The sequence below is a fragment of the Camelus ferus genome, chromosome 5 (assembly GCF_009834535.1).
Source record: "Camelus ferus isolate YT-003-E chromosome 5, BCGSAC_Cfer_1.0, whole genome shotgun sequence".
NCBI classification, from domain to species: domain Eukaryota; kingdom Metazoa; phylum Chordata; class Mammalia; order Artiodactyla; family Camelidae; genus Camelus; species Camelus ferus.
In genome coordinates, this window is record NC_045700.1 from 91,564,260 (window position 1) to 91,580,621 (window position 16,362).

Below are 16,362 nucleotides of genomic sequence, written 5' to 3' on the forward strand. Positions count from 1 at the left end.
CCGAGTCCTGGGAACACACCTGCGGCCTCCGTACCACTGATTTCACTCTTTACCAGGATGCCTTCCCAACTAGCTAATTTAGGAACTGATTTCAAATCATTTCAAATGGTTCTCCATTTTACGTATTCTAGTCGAACCAAACTGCAAAGTCAGCTGAAACAGAGACTGGACAATGGAGCGCAGTTAAGGCACAGATGCTATAGTTAAACTGCTGGTGTTTGAACCCAGGTAGCGCTACTAACTAGCCAGGTGTGCTCAAGTTACTAAACCTTTTTATGACTCAGATTCCCTATGTGTAAATAAGGATAAAGATGCTAACAGTAGCTAATAACAACCTTACTGAGTAGGGTTCTTGGGAGGTTAAAAAGAGTTACAACACATGAGATATTCAGAACAGTGCACAGCCCATAGTGCTGTAGAAGTGTTCCTGCTTGTTAATCTCCCACAGAGCCTGGCACTCTGCTGAAGAAATGGTTTTTGCAATAAATATATGTTCATTTCTATAACTTTTCCTTGCATCTGTAGCACATGCATAATGTATAAAAATTAGAAGATGCATATAAGATATAGAAAATACCTATGCTAAAATAAAAACACACAGCAGCCAAGATATGGAAGGAACCTAAGTGTCCATCAACAGATAAATGGATAAAGATGTGGTACACACACACACACACACACATACACACACACACCACAGAATACTACTCAGCCATAAAAAAGAAGGAAATGCAACAATATGGATGGACTTGGATATTATGCTAAAGACAGAGAAGACAAGTACTGTATGATATCACTTATATGTGGACTCTAAAAAATACAACAGCAGAGAGGGTATAGCTTAAGTGGCAGAGTGTATGCTTAGCATACACAAAGTCCTGGGTTCAATCCCCAGTATTTCCTCTAAAAATAAATAAGTAAACTTAACTACCTCCCATGGTCCAAAAGAATCTTTTTAAATAAAAATTAAAAATACAACAAACTAGCGACTATAACAAAAAAAGAAATGGACTCACAGACACAGAGAACAAATTAGTGATTACCAGTGGAAAGAGGGGAGAGGTAATATAGGGGTAGGGGATTAAGAGGTGCAAACTATTATGTATAAAATAAACTACATGGATATATTGCACAACACAGGGAACATAGCCGACATTCTATAATAACTATAAATAGAGTATAACCTTTAAAAATTGTGAATCACTATATTGTACACTTATAACTTACGTAATCTTGTGCATAAACTATACCTATGTTACTAAAAAATGAATTTAAAAAAAGACACAAGAAAAACTCCAGCAATGCTAGTGCCTAGAGATAACAGTATTACTGTTTCATATATTCCATTCATCAATGAAACAACATTTACTGAGCACCTAGTCTGTGAAAGGCCTCACGCTCTAGCTGGAAATAAAATGATGATCAAAGACAGACACGACTCTTGCCATGGCATTTGCAGTCTAGTGGGAGGGAGACACACCTTAAGCAAGTAATCATAAAATACATGCAAAGCTGAATCTATGATAAATGCTATAACAGAGGGATACACATGCATTAAGGTGATCTGATCTAATTGTGAAGGTCTGTTATTCGGAGGTTGTGAGGAAGTGGCTACTGCACTGAGAATTAGTGCATAGAAATTAACTCAGAGAAGTCAGAAGGGAAGGGTTTGCCCAACAGAAGCACAGTAAATCCAAGTGGGAGGGAGCGTACTGAGCAGAAGAGAGGAAGAGGGAGGGCCCACTGAGGCTGCTGTGTGCATTAGATAAGGCTGGCAGATTAGGGAGATGGCAGACCTACAGAGTTTAGTATCCTCAGTTTAGAAATTATATTCTCTATTTATTCAACAAATTTTGCCTATGAGGAGCCAGGAACACACTAATTTTACATAAATTAGATTTACAGCATATATTCCTTTTATTATGAACATTTTTTGAATAATATACAGTAGTTTAACTCTTATTAGTGGAAATATAGATTGTTCCTAACTCTCCATTATTATTAACAATGTTGTGACAGAGTTTTCTCCATGTGGACATTTGAACAAATATTTGTTGGCATGAATCCCTTAAGAGGAATTGCTGGTTATGCCAATTTGTTAACACATTTTAATAATAATCTTGTCTGGGAAATTAGCATATTTAACTGTCAAGATTTGATGCTAGGCTCTTTTGAGGTTGGTACCACTGTTACCTTTAGAGGCATTCTTGATGATTTTCAGAAGCTGCTTCTTCATTTTCTTCAGGGTGTGAGGAAGTCCTCTCTATTTCTGATCCCCGTGGGTCCTTCCCACAAATTCAGATCACTCAGAACTGGCTGCCAACAAGCTATCTTAACTCAATAGCTAACTACAGCTCTAAAAGCCTGACTGTCCTACTCCTGGGCTCCACAGGAGAGGAAAGGCTTTCTGATCTGTGTGTGAAGGATCTTCCTCTGGACTTGAGACACATTAAAAGAGAAGGCAGTTTCTGGCAATTCTTTCCTCTCCTCTGCCTTCTACTTTGTCCAGTTCCATTTTCCTGCAGTAAATTCACTAACTTGTTAAAGGCAGATGGAGCTCAGATGAGTCTGCTTCAGACCAAGGTTTTCCATTCTACTGAGTTGACAGATGCCATCTTCTCCTGAGTCTGTGTATTCCAATTCCACCTTTCAATATCTACTGGTAAGCTGTCCTTTTCCTCTTTTAAAGTCCTGTTTGTAGCCCAACCCTTAAACTACCTTCTAAGAACCCATTTACTATCAGGTCATGAATAATTTCTAGGCTTCTAAGGATTAACATAGCCAATCTATTCACATCTTTCTTTAGCTGTTCTTTGCATTCTATTTCTTCATAGCAAAAGAAGTGTGTCCCAAGGTCAGCGGGACACTCTTGCTAAATCAACCAAATTTTGGGTAGAACCTTGAAGAATACCAGGTGTCTTGGTAAAGTTAGGAGTCCATGCTCCGGGCACAGTGTGAACTGAGTTACACAGGTTATTATTTTTGATCCTCACAACAACCCTGTGAGGTAGGTATCATGTCTTCCAGGTTTGCGGAAAATTTCCCCATTTTACAGATTAGGTAACTGAGGTTTGGGAGGCGGTCACTCATCTACGGTCACAAAGCTACTTCATGGGGAGTTTACTTCTGTTTGTAACAGAGATGAAGAAAGGGAAGGCAGGCCAAGAAAGAAAATATAAAACGGGAGAAAGCACGAGAAGGAAACAGCAAGTATGCAGAAACCGCCCTTTTACTGTTTCCCACCCCGCTGACAGGGCTGAGCCTCCAGCGTGGCCCGTACGCCTCCCAGCGGCCACCTCTCTTCCACAGGCACTTCCGGCCTCAGGAAGGCGTCATTAGCGAGCGCCTTGCGTCGGCGCCGGACACGTACGTGCGTGCGGCGGAAGACGACGGGTAAGGAGGCGGGTTTCCGGCCCTTTCCAAAGCCATTTCCGTCGGGAGCCGGAAGTTAGTCCCGGATGGCTTCGGGGGCGGCCTATACGTGGAGCTGAGTGTGGGGCTGCGGGCCTTCCCGCGCCCGCCGGTTGCCTCATGGTGCGGGCCGCGGCCGCCAGCCGCCGGTCGGATCCGCGGCGCTAAGGCGCCTTGCTAGCGCGCGACATGTCGTCGAGCCTCCGCGCCGCCGTCTTCCCTCGCTGGAAGCGACACATCTCGGAGGAGCTGAGGCGTCGGGACCGGCTGCAGAGGCAGGCATTCGAAGAGATCATCCTGCAGTGTGAGCACTGGGCGGGCCCCGGGAGCGGGCGGGCTGACCCCGCGCAGGCACGCGGGGCGCCAGCGGGAACCCGAGGCCGAGCCCCCGGCGCCGCCCGCGCGCCTTGCGACTGCCCCGGGTATCAAGTGCCTTGGACGCCCCACGCTTTTTTATTACCTTTTCCTCTTCCCACTTTATTCTTGGGTATGACCGTGGAGGATTTTCCCACTGAATTGGGCATTCTTCATGGGCAGGCACCGTTTACGTTTGTATTTGTAAACCCCAGCAGCTTACACAATGCTTGTGTACTTAAACTGTTAGGTTCCAGAAACATCTTGTTACTGGAAATGGCATTACTGGAGTAGGTGCTGACTTTAAGCATTACCACGCGTCATTAACGTCGTCTTCTGAGTGTAAGGAAAGGTTTGCTTTTCATTCTTCCAACCTGTTCTTACTCCGCCTTGGTGTTCTTTGACCATTACACATTTTAGTCTTAACATACTTTTCAGTTAGGACGTCATAGTCTTTACTGTTATTGAAAACTTTGGTATGAAAGAGGTGGCCCACACCCACCTCCACTTAGATGCCTCCTAATGAGCATTTCCTTGCCCCCCACCCATCCCAGTTTACCGTAACTGATGACACATTTGGGGAAAGAAACGGGCACTCTTCGGACCTGTGGTTCCGTTTACCCCTTGAAGTAAGCAGTTTCTCAAGTTATGCCAACGATAAGATGCAAAGCAATAGTAATTGCCCTTAATTGAATTCTGGTTGGCTAAATCAGTGATTTCTCAACTTCCTTGCACGTTAGAATCAGCTGAATCTTTTAAAAGTTGCAAAGGCCAGGCCACACGCCAGACCAGCTAAACTACGGTATAAGGGGTGGGGCACAGGTGTGAGTATTTTTTGATACTCCCCAAGTAATTCTAATGTGCAGACAAGTTTGAGTGGTGTAAATATTTGCCATCTGTCGTTTCACTTTATCTTTCCGAAAATTCTATGAAGCAGGTCCTATTGCCCTTTTTACAAATGAGGAAACTGAGGCTGAAGGAGATTAGGTCATTTCTCCGGGGAGGCACAGCTGAGTAATGTTGGGGCCTGAACTGGGACACAGACATGCAGGCTCTTAATGCCTGCATTTTGCATTTGCTTTTCTTGCTGGGTTCCCCCAGGGAATGGCCTTCCTTGCTTTCGCTGAGCCCCTCCTCTTAACTAAGATGAGAAGAAAAGGGAGATGATGTGCTGCTATTGTGCTAATTCCTTACACTTGGAGAGGCCTGGCAGATCGGTGCTATTTCAGAAAGCACAGGAAACTCCGTCCTGACTTCCTTATGTGATTCCCCCATGTGTTACATAAATTTAAGTCATCGGGTGTTTTGTCAAATGCTTATTCCTTAAAAGCTAATACACTTCAGAAGTCAAATTTGGGTTGGAGGTCTGACTCTACTCCCCTTACTGACGTTTTCATATACTTTTTGGGAGGAGGGGAATTATGTTTGTTTGTTTCTTTTTAGAGGTACTGGGGATTGAACCCATGACCGCGTGCATGCTAAGCATGCGCTCTACCCTCCCCCCTTCACTTACCTTTTGAGTCTGGTTTGCTGCATCTATAAAATGGAAGTGAAGCTTGCCTTGCCTGCCTCATAAATACAGTGCTGTGCATACTAGTGCTTTGAAAGCCGTCTATGTAATTGTCTATAAACGGGAGGTGCTTGACACAATTGAATGTTTTTCTGCACTTTGAAAATAGACATCTTGAAGCAGGAAAGTGGAGGAAGTAGGAAAAAAAGTCAGAAGGACAGATCCTTCTGGAGAGGGAACGCACCTTAAAACAGCTGTAGTGAGTGACACGTGCCCGAGGGGCAGGGGAGCAAGACAGCCTTTGCCTGGTAACATAGCCTTTTAGGCTCAGGGATCGGCATTTGGGAGGTCACTTCTAGTGACCTGTTCATCCCCACTGTTCATTCCCACTGTTCATTCCCAGGGAGTCCAATTCTTATCCTCCATCAACCCACGATCTCCTGTTCAGTCCCTGCCTCTGAGCCTGAAGAGAAAGATGAAAAGAGGCCATGGGGACAGCCGGCAGCTCCCTCTCCACCCTTCTCTTCAGTGAGAGGAACTTTGAAGAAGATTCCTTTTGAATACGTCCTGTCCTTTGAAAGACCTGCTGTCTATCCCAGGGCACCCTGCTGTAACATTTTGAAGCCCTTATTAGAGCCTTTGGACACTGATGAATATTCATGGTTGAAACAACTGCCCTGTTCTGTTCAGCTAATTTATTAACATAGATGAGGCAGTGTTTCTGTTTCTGCCCAGGATTCCCATTTGCAGACGTCAGGAAGTAGGACTGAGCTCTTCAAGAGGAGAGAGATGCTCTCCTAACAGGGATAGTCACCAGCATAGGCCCTATCCAGCCTTTGTTCTAGAGCAGTTCTAATCTCAGATGTTTAGGATTTGTGGGAAAACCCCATCAAATGTAGGTTTCTACAAGTTTCCCGTGGTCACTTTCTTGTTCTGCTGAGTGCACCCCCTTCCACTTCTAATCTTGCTGGCCCCCTGTGTGCCTGCCATTCCTAGCTCCCTGTCATATCTAGCCCTAACTTCTCTTTTAGGTTCCTGCAGTGTGTTCCCTGTCATGTTTACTAGATTCAGAGAACTCATTTTCTTCCTTAAGCTCGTCGCCCCTATGTGTTCTCCAGCATGTTAGGATCTTGCACCCAGTTGGCCAAGCTGGGAACCTCAGAATAATCTTTTGACTTCTAATTAATATCTGTTCATGTCACTGCCTGCTTTTTAAATCTGTTGTTTCACCATTGTCAGTAAGAAAAGGTCTGAATTGTCTGCCCTTTCATGTGTTGGCTCTAACTTTTATTTCTAACCACTTACTAGACAGCTTTCTCTAGTCCTTCTGCTGGGACTGCCATTTTCACCTGTGAAACCGTCTGAGGAAATGAGTAAAAACTCTCCTCTTCCTTTTTTAACTTGACCCCCACCCCACCCCCATATTACACTTGAGGTCAGGGACTCTGGTTTGTATTTGTATCTCTACTGCTCTGATCTGAAACTTCAAAATTTCCAAATTCTCCTAAATTACTTAGAAGGGCATAGTACTTCATTTTTCCATTGTGTTTTGATGTTTGTTTCCTGTTCCCCAGGTAGAAACAAGTAGCTCTGGGAGAAGAAGATGTGTGTGTGGGTGGGTATATTTGGAGGGATTTTCCATAGGCTCTTTGGCGAGGCTGCCTAGGCCAAGAAACGTCTAAGTGTGTATGTTCCTGGATTTTGGACGATTGCTGTTATCAGTGACAAAGTGCAGTGCCAGGTACTTTGACACCTAATAAAAATGAAACCGACCCAGTCATCTTCTGGTTATTTTTTAATCTAAATCTTTATAAGTTATTAAGTAGTAATTAAATGTATGTACGTCATGATAAATACCTTTTTTTCCTTTGATAGATAACAAGTTGCTGGAAAAGTCGGATCTTCATTCAGTGCTGGCCCATAAGCTACAAGCTGAAAAGCATGACTTACCAAACAGGCACGAGATAAGGTATTTTGGAGCTATCATGGATTATTTGTATCCCCTCCTTAATTGAAATGTCTGAGTTCAGTTGTCACTTCTCTGATTTTGAAACAAATCAACTACTGTTTCTGTGCTCCAGTTTTTGCCAGCTCCTTTCAAATAAGAGCTTCTGAAGCCAAATAACTAAAATCATTTTTTTTTGTGAAGGTATGTACCTACCCACCTAGACAGCTCATCATCAGTGAGATGTGAGCTTGAGAAACTGCTTAAGGTGAGCAGCTCCTCCCAGCCTGCTAGGCTTCGCTTTTTCTTTCTTTCTATTTTTTGTGGGGAAGTGGTGAGGGGGGAGGTAATTAGGTTAATTTATTTTTTTGATGGAGGTACTGGGGCTTGAATCCAGGACCCAGGCAGTCTACCACTGAGCTGTTACCTGCCCCCCTTCTAAATAATCAGACAAGTAAGCATTCTTGAGCAGATTTACATAGATCTTGCTAATACCGGACTGACTGGTCTGTAAACATAAGTTGCTTTTTATATAATACAGGTCTGTTTGATCTTTTTTAATTCAGTGTGTTTCAACATATTTTGGTATGCAATCAAAGTAGCATGTTGTGAAAAGCTTTTTTTTTTTTAAAGAAAGATGGGGGAAATCTGCAGTTTAATAGGACGGAGGTAAGTATTGCTTCATTAAATATCCAAGTATATGTTCATGGTGGGGTTTGTTTACTTGGGTCCTTCATGTAAACTCTCTTTTTGAGATTTCAGGGTCTAAAAAAACCTAAAAGCCATACTTCTTGGAGCAGCTTAAATGGAATCCTTCTAGAGTCTTGTCCTTTCCCATTTGTTCATCACGTTTGCGTATTTGGTGGTTTCTATGGAAACAGTACCCATTATTGCTCTAAAATTTACAATTTTTTGAATATCAGTTAACATTTAGCAGCTAAAAACAAAATTTATAGTAATTTAGGATTTTAAGGGGAAAAAACCAGAAATGCTAGGTGTAGCTTAGCAGATTTACTCCTTCAGCTGTATCTGCTGAATAACTGCCTGCCATCCATGTTTCCTCATCTGGCGAGACGGTCTCCGGGCAGACTGGGGTGGGAAAGAGGAACAGATGGCCTGGCTGAGGTTCCAGTTTTGCTTAATAACAATTCAGGAGACCATGCCTGGCTGTGGTCCTGGGAGCCCTTCTGCTGTATTTGAAATACTAATTAATTAGCAGTGTTCTGGTCAAGTTTAGGTGTAAAGAATCCATTTCACTTTATTCATCTAAATTCAGTCAACTGATAATTTAAAACATTTTATTTATCTAGTTAGACTCCTAATGACCGTATTTCTGTATCCTTTATCTGTCAGCCAAACTTGTTTGCTTGGAAAGGTACCTCAAATAAATATACAACATTATCTTGACTGAGTATCAGTGGAGTGGTAATTTAATTGGAAGTCTGTCCTTTCCCCATAAACTTGTGTTCAAAATTAGACGTCCTCCTGACTGCCTTGTTTCTATTAATGGGATCCTTGTTTTCCACGAGTCATCTATGATTCCTTTTTCCCTCAGTGTCCTGCCCTCCCCCATGCATCACCCAAGCATGTTGATTCTTTGCCCACTGGGTCCTGTGCATCTGTCCCTTGGTTTATACTTGTTTGCCACCATCTTTGTTGTTGATCTGTTTCCATTCCTGGACAGTGGCTGCGGTCTCTCACTGAGACATTTTGTGACTGTAGTGTGGGCCAGGCATTAGGGTACAGAGATGAGTAAGCCAGAGTCCTTATTGTCAAGGACCTGAGCCAACTGGGGAGACCAATTCAGGGGGGTGTGTTCACAGAAGATGGGGGCCTAATTGATTGCCTTCTCCCTCCTCCTGGTTCTCCTTAAATCCTGCCCATCTCACTGATTAATCTTAAAACACACAGTGTTTAAAAAGCTTTATGTCATCAATTACCCCTTCTTCAGTGTTTTAATCCCTTTGTTACTGAATCGGTTAAACTCTTCACCAGGAAATAGTTGATTCCAGCAGTTTAATGTATGCTTCCTAGACTGCAGCATCTGAGAACTTTGTCAGAAGTGCAAAAGACCTACTGTTTCAGAAACCCTGGTCATCTTATTTTAAGAAACCCTTTAGATGGCCCCTCGTCTGTGAGAACCAGTGCTTTCGTGGCTACTCAGAGTCCTTGTGAACTAGCCTGAGGCGTCTGAGAGCATGTTAGAAATGCAGTTTGGCCCTTTGGACTTAAGCAGTCTGGGGTGGGGCCTGAGGATCTGTTGAAACCTTCTCTCTAGGTGATTCCTTTTTCTGCCTAGTGAAGCACTGTTACAGGCCTTTGTAAGGACTTTGGCTTATTGTGAATAAAATCGAAAGTGGTAGAAGGCTTTGAGCAGAGAATGACCTGTGTCCTTGCCTTAGTCTCGGGAATTGCCTCTCCAGAAGAAATCCCTGGAAGAAGGGACTTGCTTTATGTCTTGCATATTCCACATCACTTTGCATTAAAATAAGGGGATTTGGTAAAAGCCATTTCTGATCCTTTCAGTCCTCATATGCAGTCAGTGACCCAGGCCTGTTGATTCTTCTGCCTGTTTAGGATGGCTTCTTGTAAGGGAGCTGCCACTTTCTGGTCTCCTGGCTTCTACTCATGGGCTAAGATCAGGAAAGCACTAGGTTGCCTCAAAGGATGTGGGATTAGTATGTGCTTTGACTTTTAGACATGGAGGGCAAGATTTGGGGGAGCATCATTCTGCCCCCTCTTCGTTTGTTGTTGGTCATATGGAGGAGACAGCCCCCTCCCCCTTCAGATGGGGGCATCCTGGTTTGCCGGCTTTCTTCCTTTTCTCATCTGTGTGCTTTTCCTGGGCAGTGGTTTCAGGGCCTCACTGCAGTCTGATAATTGAAATCTGTGGCTGCATTCAGAACTTCTCTCCTGAGTTACAAACCCACGGGTCTAGTCATCTGCTGCTACTTCTGAGGTGGCACACAAACACCTGCCAGCTTTCCAAAACTGCGCGGGCTCTTGAGGTGAGCTGAACCCAGTCCCTGGCTTTAGATACCTCTCTCTGCTCATGGTCGCTGCACGTCAGTCTCCAGCTTGGCCCTCCTGAAGCTCAGGCTTTAATATGCAGTTTCCATTTTACATACCCACGTGGGCATCCACAGCGAACTCTCTCTTCAGGCCTCTGCCAGACCTCCTCCCACAGCCCTTCCCGTCTCTGCCTTTTATCCGCTGCTCAGGCCAGAAGCCTTACAGTAATCCTCAGCTCCTGTCTTTCTCTCATAGCCTACGTCCAATTCAAAGGCAAGTCCTGCAGTCTCTCTTTGCAGTGAATTTCCTGTGATCTGACCATGTCTCACCACCTCTGCTGCCGCCACCTTGTTCTGATCTGCACTTTCTTGAGTCTGGAAGATACAGTATCTTGCTAACTGGTTTCCTGTTTCTGCCCTTGCCCCCCCCCCCCCCCGCTGCAGTCTGCTCTCCACCCAGCAACCTTAGCGATCCTTTTAAAACGTAAGTCATTCCTCTGCTTAAAACCGTCCAGTGGCTTCCAGTCATACGGAGTAAAAGCCACAGTCCTCAGAGGGGCCTGCGAAGCTCTGCATGGCCTCCCCTCTCGTCCCTGACGTGTCTCCTGCACCCCTGCACCTGGGGCCGCAGTCACACTTCCCCCGGGTAGCCAGCTGTGCTGCCGCCTCCAGCCTTTCCAACACCTGCTGTTCCCTCCGCTCACAGGGCCCAGCCCCTGCGGGCCGCATGGCTTGTTCCTCACCTCTGTCCAGTCTCCAGTCCCATGTCACCTCTCAGGGAAGCCTTTGATTACCCCACATGGAACAGGAGCCCTGTCGCTCTGTTCCCTTCTTTACCTTGCCTAGTTTTTCTTCACAGCACACCTGACCCTCTGTCCTGTTCGTTTGCTGCCTTGTCTGGTCTTATCTGACTGTCAGCTGCATGAGTGCAGAGCTCCACGTCCCCGCCTTCTCCCTCTCCCAGAACAGTGCTGGCACGGCACTGGCACGCGGATACTCGTCAAGTGAGTGGACCTGGCTGCCGCGTCCCTGTTTACCTGACCTTCATTCCAGAACCCATCCTTCATTCCTGACCCTCTGGTCGTTGGGTTGTGGTTAATTTGTTTACTCTGTGTCTTACGTCTCCTACTTTCTACTTCAAGTTTGTAGTGGCTTATAACTACATTGGCCTGGAGAACTGAACTGCTTCGTTGGCCATGTTGTCACGTACAGGTTTGAAATTCTAAAGTTGCTGTTCCAGGGCCTGATTGGAGGGATCTGGGGCCTGATTTTTTCCCCCTCTTTTTTGCACTTTCTCTTCATCTGCCTGGTTGGGACATTTAGTCCTGGACATGATGGCACGTGGAATGATAGTCAGCTGCAAGAAATGGCCCAGCTGAGGATTAAACACCAAGAAGAACTGACCGAATTACACAAGAAACGTGGGGAGGTAAAGATAGCCCCTCTCCTCATCTGTCTTCTGCTCTGTGCGGGTCCTGAGGTTGGCAGGACGGGCGGGGAGGCACTTCAACTGGAATTTGCAGCCATCCTGGCTGCATGTGACATCACAGCTCTGTGGGAATGAAACGAGGAAAGGTGTGAGACCTCCATCAGCAGGTGGGCAAGCCATTGAGATAACTGCCAGGTTGTCGTGCTCCAAGATGGCATGAAAGGCACAGGGTAGAAACCTTAATGGAAAGAAGGTTGCTGCTTGGTCTGTTGAAGGTCTTAACTAATAATACCTTCATAAAACATGAACCCTGCAATTTCAGAAAAATGTGTTAGAGTCAGGTCCTAGGCTGTGTTTACCTTGGATGGCAGTTTAATAGCAAGTTATGAAAAAAAAACAATTTACCATCAATTTGGCTGAATTGATTATTTTATCAACTAAAGAGTCTAAAAGGGTAGCCAGGGTGGGGGGGGTAGACAGGTATTCTCGGCAGTCACCTAGAACGCATCTCGTCCATCCTAGGCTGCCTTCAATAGGGAGTGCACACCGTGTCCCTGAGCGTCCCCTTCTCTCTGCCACCCAGCTCTTTTCTTCTTGGTGCTTTGGTCCAACCCCACAGGCACCTGTTTTTTCTTAAAGATAAAATAACCCACCATTGCTAGTATTCAACTGAGGTTCTAAACCTTCTTGTTTTTGAAAGTGCTCTTTTTCACCCCCCAGTTGGCTCAGTTGGTGATTGACCTGAATAACCAAATGCAGCAGAAGGACAAAGAGATGCAGATGAATGAAGCCAAGTGAGTAGAGGTGACACCTCCTTCGGGACTCGTTGTGGGATCACCTCCTGTTGTGCTCTGCTCGTGAATGGGGCCAGTGGTGACCAGTGGCAAACAGTTGCCACACTGGCCTTGGCATGAGTTTCAGTTCTGTGCACGCATGACCTGGGACCCTTTTCTGTCGGCTCTGAGGATGGGAAAGGGAGGATCAGTGCCTCAGTCCTGCAGAACCCCTGGGAAGGAAGTTGGGCTCTTGCAGTGTCCCTGAGGCAGTCACAGTTCTCTGCACAGCCACTGTGTATTGGAGCCATATCTTCTGTAGTGGAAATGGGGCCAAGATAGCCGAGAGTGTGGCCCTTGGGAGCACGGATGAGTCTGAGTTTGTGAGCAGGATTATTCTTGATCTGGGAGAAGCCTGCCAGATAAGGTAAGCAAGGACTCCGAATCCTAGGACCTTTGAGCTGGAGGCGAGCCTGGATTTATCTGTGCCTTTTTCTTTACTACGCAGAGAGGGATCTCTAAGAGGCTTAGAAAGGTGGAGAGGTTGCTCAGGCATTTCCACTCACGGAGTACACAGAATACCCAGCCTCTTCCTAAACTCCCGTTACCACTCTGTTTAAGCGTCAGAAGCTCCCTCTTGTTTCACATCCTGCTCTTCTGAAAAGTACTTTAGTCATTTGTAGTCTGGATGAATTTCCCCCCTAGATACTTCTTCTCCTAGTGGGACTGTCCTATAAACCGCTGGGGCTGGTCTTGGCCAAGTAAGGTGTGATAAAAAGCATGAAGCATCCACCTGGTGCCTGCTGTGGCGGCTGAGGTCGTTGCTGGTGCCCGGGCTCACACGGCTCTTACACAGCTTTGTTCCTCTCCATCGTGCTTTCAGAATTGCAGAATGTTTGCAGACCATCTCTGACCTGGAGACTGAGTGCCTAGAACTACGCACTAAGCTTCAGGACCTTGAAAGAGCCAACCAGACCCTGAAGGATGAGTACGATGCCCTGCAGATCACCTTCACTGCCCTGGAGGAGAAACTGCGGAAAACTACTGAAGAGAACCAGGAGCTGGTCACCAGATGGATGGCTGAGAAAGCCCAGGAAGCCAACCGCCTAAATGCAGAGAATGAAAAGGATTCGAGGTGAGAGATGAGTTCACATTAGTGATTCCCATCGTTAGTAAAGTAGAACCTACTTCTTAGAAAAGGAAAACCTCGCAGCTCTAACCACAGGGTGGGGGCTCCAGGAAAAACTAACAAAATTGGAAATAGCAGTGGGGAGTATAAAAGAGATTTGCGTTCATAAGAACACTTACAGCTGAGCAAAGGATGACCTCCCAAAAGGGCTTTGGCCCATACTGTTTTTGCCAATGAATTCTTTCCGTGTTTCAAGGATAAAAACTAATTCTTGAACAATATAAATTAAACCAGAATTAGGAAAAGATTGGCATCTCCACCCCACCTGCATTTTATAAAATTGTTCCAACCCATACCAAAAATTCTGATCTTATTAGTGTACAGGAAGATTATGGTCCAACCTCCCTGATAACTATGTAACCACTTCAGTAGATCCCCAAATGCCCATTGGCTCAGACTCAGTTCCCAGTACTGATAAAAGCCCTTAAAACTGGAAACAAAAGCTTTTAATGAAAACACCTATCTGTAACCAACAGGCGGTAGTGTACTTAGCAGGGAAGCCTCCAGACATCCAGAGTCCAAGTGGAGGGAAATAGATATTAATATGTTGGTGGTGGAGGCCCACTGTCCTCATACATGCCCATCAAAGCCAGAAACAAAAAGGAAGGGCTCGGCCTCATGCCTCTGAGTTTCTGGCTTAATGACAGGATGAGGCACTGAATACAGGGGCACTAGAAAGATGGGTGGAGGGGGTCATGATTCTCCACCTAGAGACCCTAAAAGAGAATCAACTGGGAAACTAGTAATAAGAGTTCAGCAGAGATTAGGACATTTGATTTTTAATCCCCACGTCAGTAGTTTAGAATTTGAAAAGATTATTGCAGTAATCTAAAAGAATGAATAAATGAAATAGGAAAGAGCCTTAAAAAATAACCAGCTCTAATCCTAGTATTTTCACACAGATTTCAAAATCTATATGAAAACTGAAGCCATAAGGTAGAAATAAAAATACTGCTATCTACTGTTTATGAAAAATTCCTAAATAGGGATATTGGAGGACTTTCTAAACGGTAAAAAGTAATGGAAATGAAGAATGGACTGTATGAAATTTTTAGGTTTCTTAACCCCAGAGAACAGTATGAAGCAATCAACTCGGGTGTGCCATTATGAAATAAACACCCTTCACATCGAGTCGGTGAGGAACAGGTGGGCACTCGGGTGGGCGTGGAGCACGGATAGTTCACAAAGAGAGAAGCAGAGGTGGTCAGTGCATCTGGTGGAAGGGATTTTGTGAGGAAGGTGGAAAGGGCTCCTCACGTTGCTGGGGAGAGGCTCTTCTACAGCTCCCTGGAGGGCACTGGGGATGGCGGGCACCTGAAGGAGGTTTTCATTTGTAGGACTTCATCCTAAGTGATGAGACTTGTTCACAGGTACGGTTTTGTGATAATACATTAATCACAGTAACGAAAAATTAGAAGCAGTATTTCCCTGGGTGGGGAAGGAAATTGGGATATTTTCATATGATGGGATTTCACCAAGTCATTTAAAGAGATATATATGTTTTTATATATATGTAATGTAGCTGAAAATAGATAAAGTCTTCATACAACATAATCCAAATTTGGGGTTTATATTCTTTCTGTCTCATGTTTAAAATTGTGTGGCTTATGCATGGACTTCTTAGACAGCTTAGGGGTGGTGAGAATGCCGGGGTTGCCCGGAAGTTGTTACGCTGCAAGTTGAGACCCTGCTTGAGGGAGACGTGAGCAGGTGCGTGGTTGTGCTGAGGGAGGGTCCTTGATCGTCACAGTGAATGAGGAGAACAGTGCACACTTTGGAATGAAAATGGGGTGCGAGTCCTGTTACACATCTGCCCTTGTTCCGTCCTCTGGAATGTTTCCCTAGGAACATGCCCTTGTACGTATTATCTGATTGCGTATGTGGGGCCTGGGGATTCTTTACTCAGCTAGTTCCTCCTTCTTAGAAGCCTTCCCCTCCTTCCCGCCAGTACCCCAGATGAGATGTCCTTCCTCTTCTCGCAGCTTTTGTTTACCTGGGTCATAGTATAGCCCTGTTTTGAAATAGCTGTCCATGTTCTTCCTCCCTCGCTAGGCTGCGGACTGTCCGCACAGGCAGGCATGGTGGCTGTTGTGTAAGGTGCTCTCAGGGAATCTTTGAACTGTTAGGAGGCCATTTCCTTCTGGCTGTTGTAATGAAGGCCAGGCTGTGGGCATTTTCTTCTCCCTGTGACCCCAGATCTGTCCTCTACTTAATCCTTGAAGACAGGTGCTTTTCCTTTAGGAAAGTGTCACACACCCATACCAAGATTTTGCTTTTCCCTCAAAGATAGTTTATAGGTCGTCTATTCCAGCTAAGAAAAATTTGTTAACCTGTATTTTTTTGTCACTTGTCCTGTAAGACTGACTTTTCATCTTTGGTATAAGATTAAGAGTGTAAGGCACTTTATCAAGCTACAGCCTCACCCACCCCTGCCCAGATTCTGCTGTGCCACCTAAGACTTTGCTCGGATTTGAGAATTACCACTATGGCAGAAGTGGGTTGTTTTTTTGTTGTTGTTGTTGTTGTTTTAATTTCAGCAGGATTCTTTTTTTTTCTTCTTATCCACTGTTTTTAAAAAAAATTTTTTTAATGGAGGTCCGGGGATCGAACCCGGGACCTTGTGCGTCCTAAGCATGCGCTCTACCACTGAGCTAGACCTTCTCCCCTCCAGCAGGATTCTTGACCTGAGGTCAGCAGCAGTGCTTGAGTTCTGGGTTGGGGTCCTCCACATCCAGGGCAG

At 45.1% G+C, this 16,362-nt stretch overlaps 1 protein-coding gene across 3 annotated transcripts in view; it reads left to right on the forward strand.

The window, feature by feature from the left end:
• Positions 1–3,439: 3,439 nt before the first annotated feature.
• Positions 3,440–16,362, forward strand: part of ATG16L1 (autophagy related 16 like 1) — a 36,851-nt gene continuing 23,928 nt past the window's right edge. For all 3 annotated transcript variants that reach the window (XM_032480528.1, XM_032480529.1, XM_032480530.1), the window contains exons 1-5: positions 3,440–3,715; positions 7,151–7,244; positions 11,555–11,660; positions 12,381–12,454; positions 13,317–13,568. In XM_032480528.1, coding sequence (XP_032336419.1) covers positions 3,601–3,715; positions 7,151–7,244; positions 11,555–11,660; positions 12,381–12,454; positions 13,317–13,568 — 641 coding nt within the window. In that variant the 5' untranslated portion in view covers positions 3,440–3,600. The remainder of the gene's footprint in view (positions 3,716–7,150; positions 7,245–11,554; positions 11,661–12,380; positions 12,455–13,316; positions 13,569–16,362) is intronic.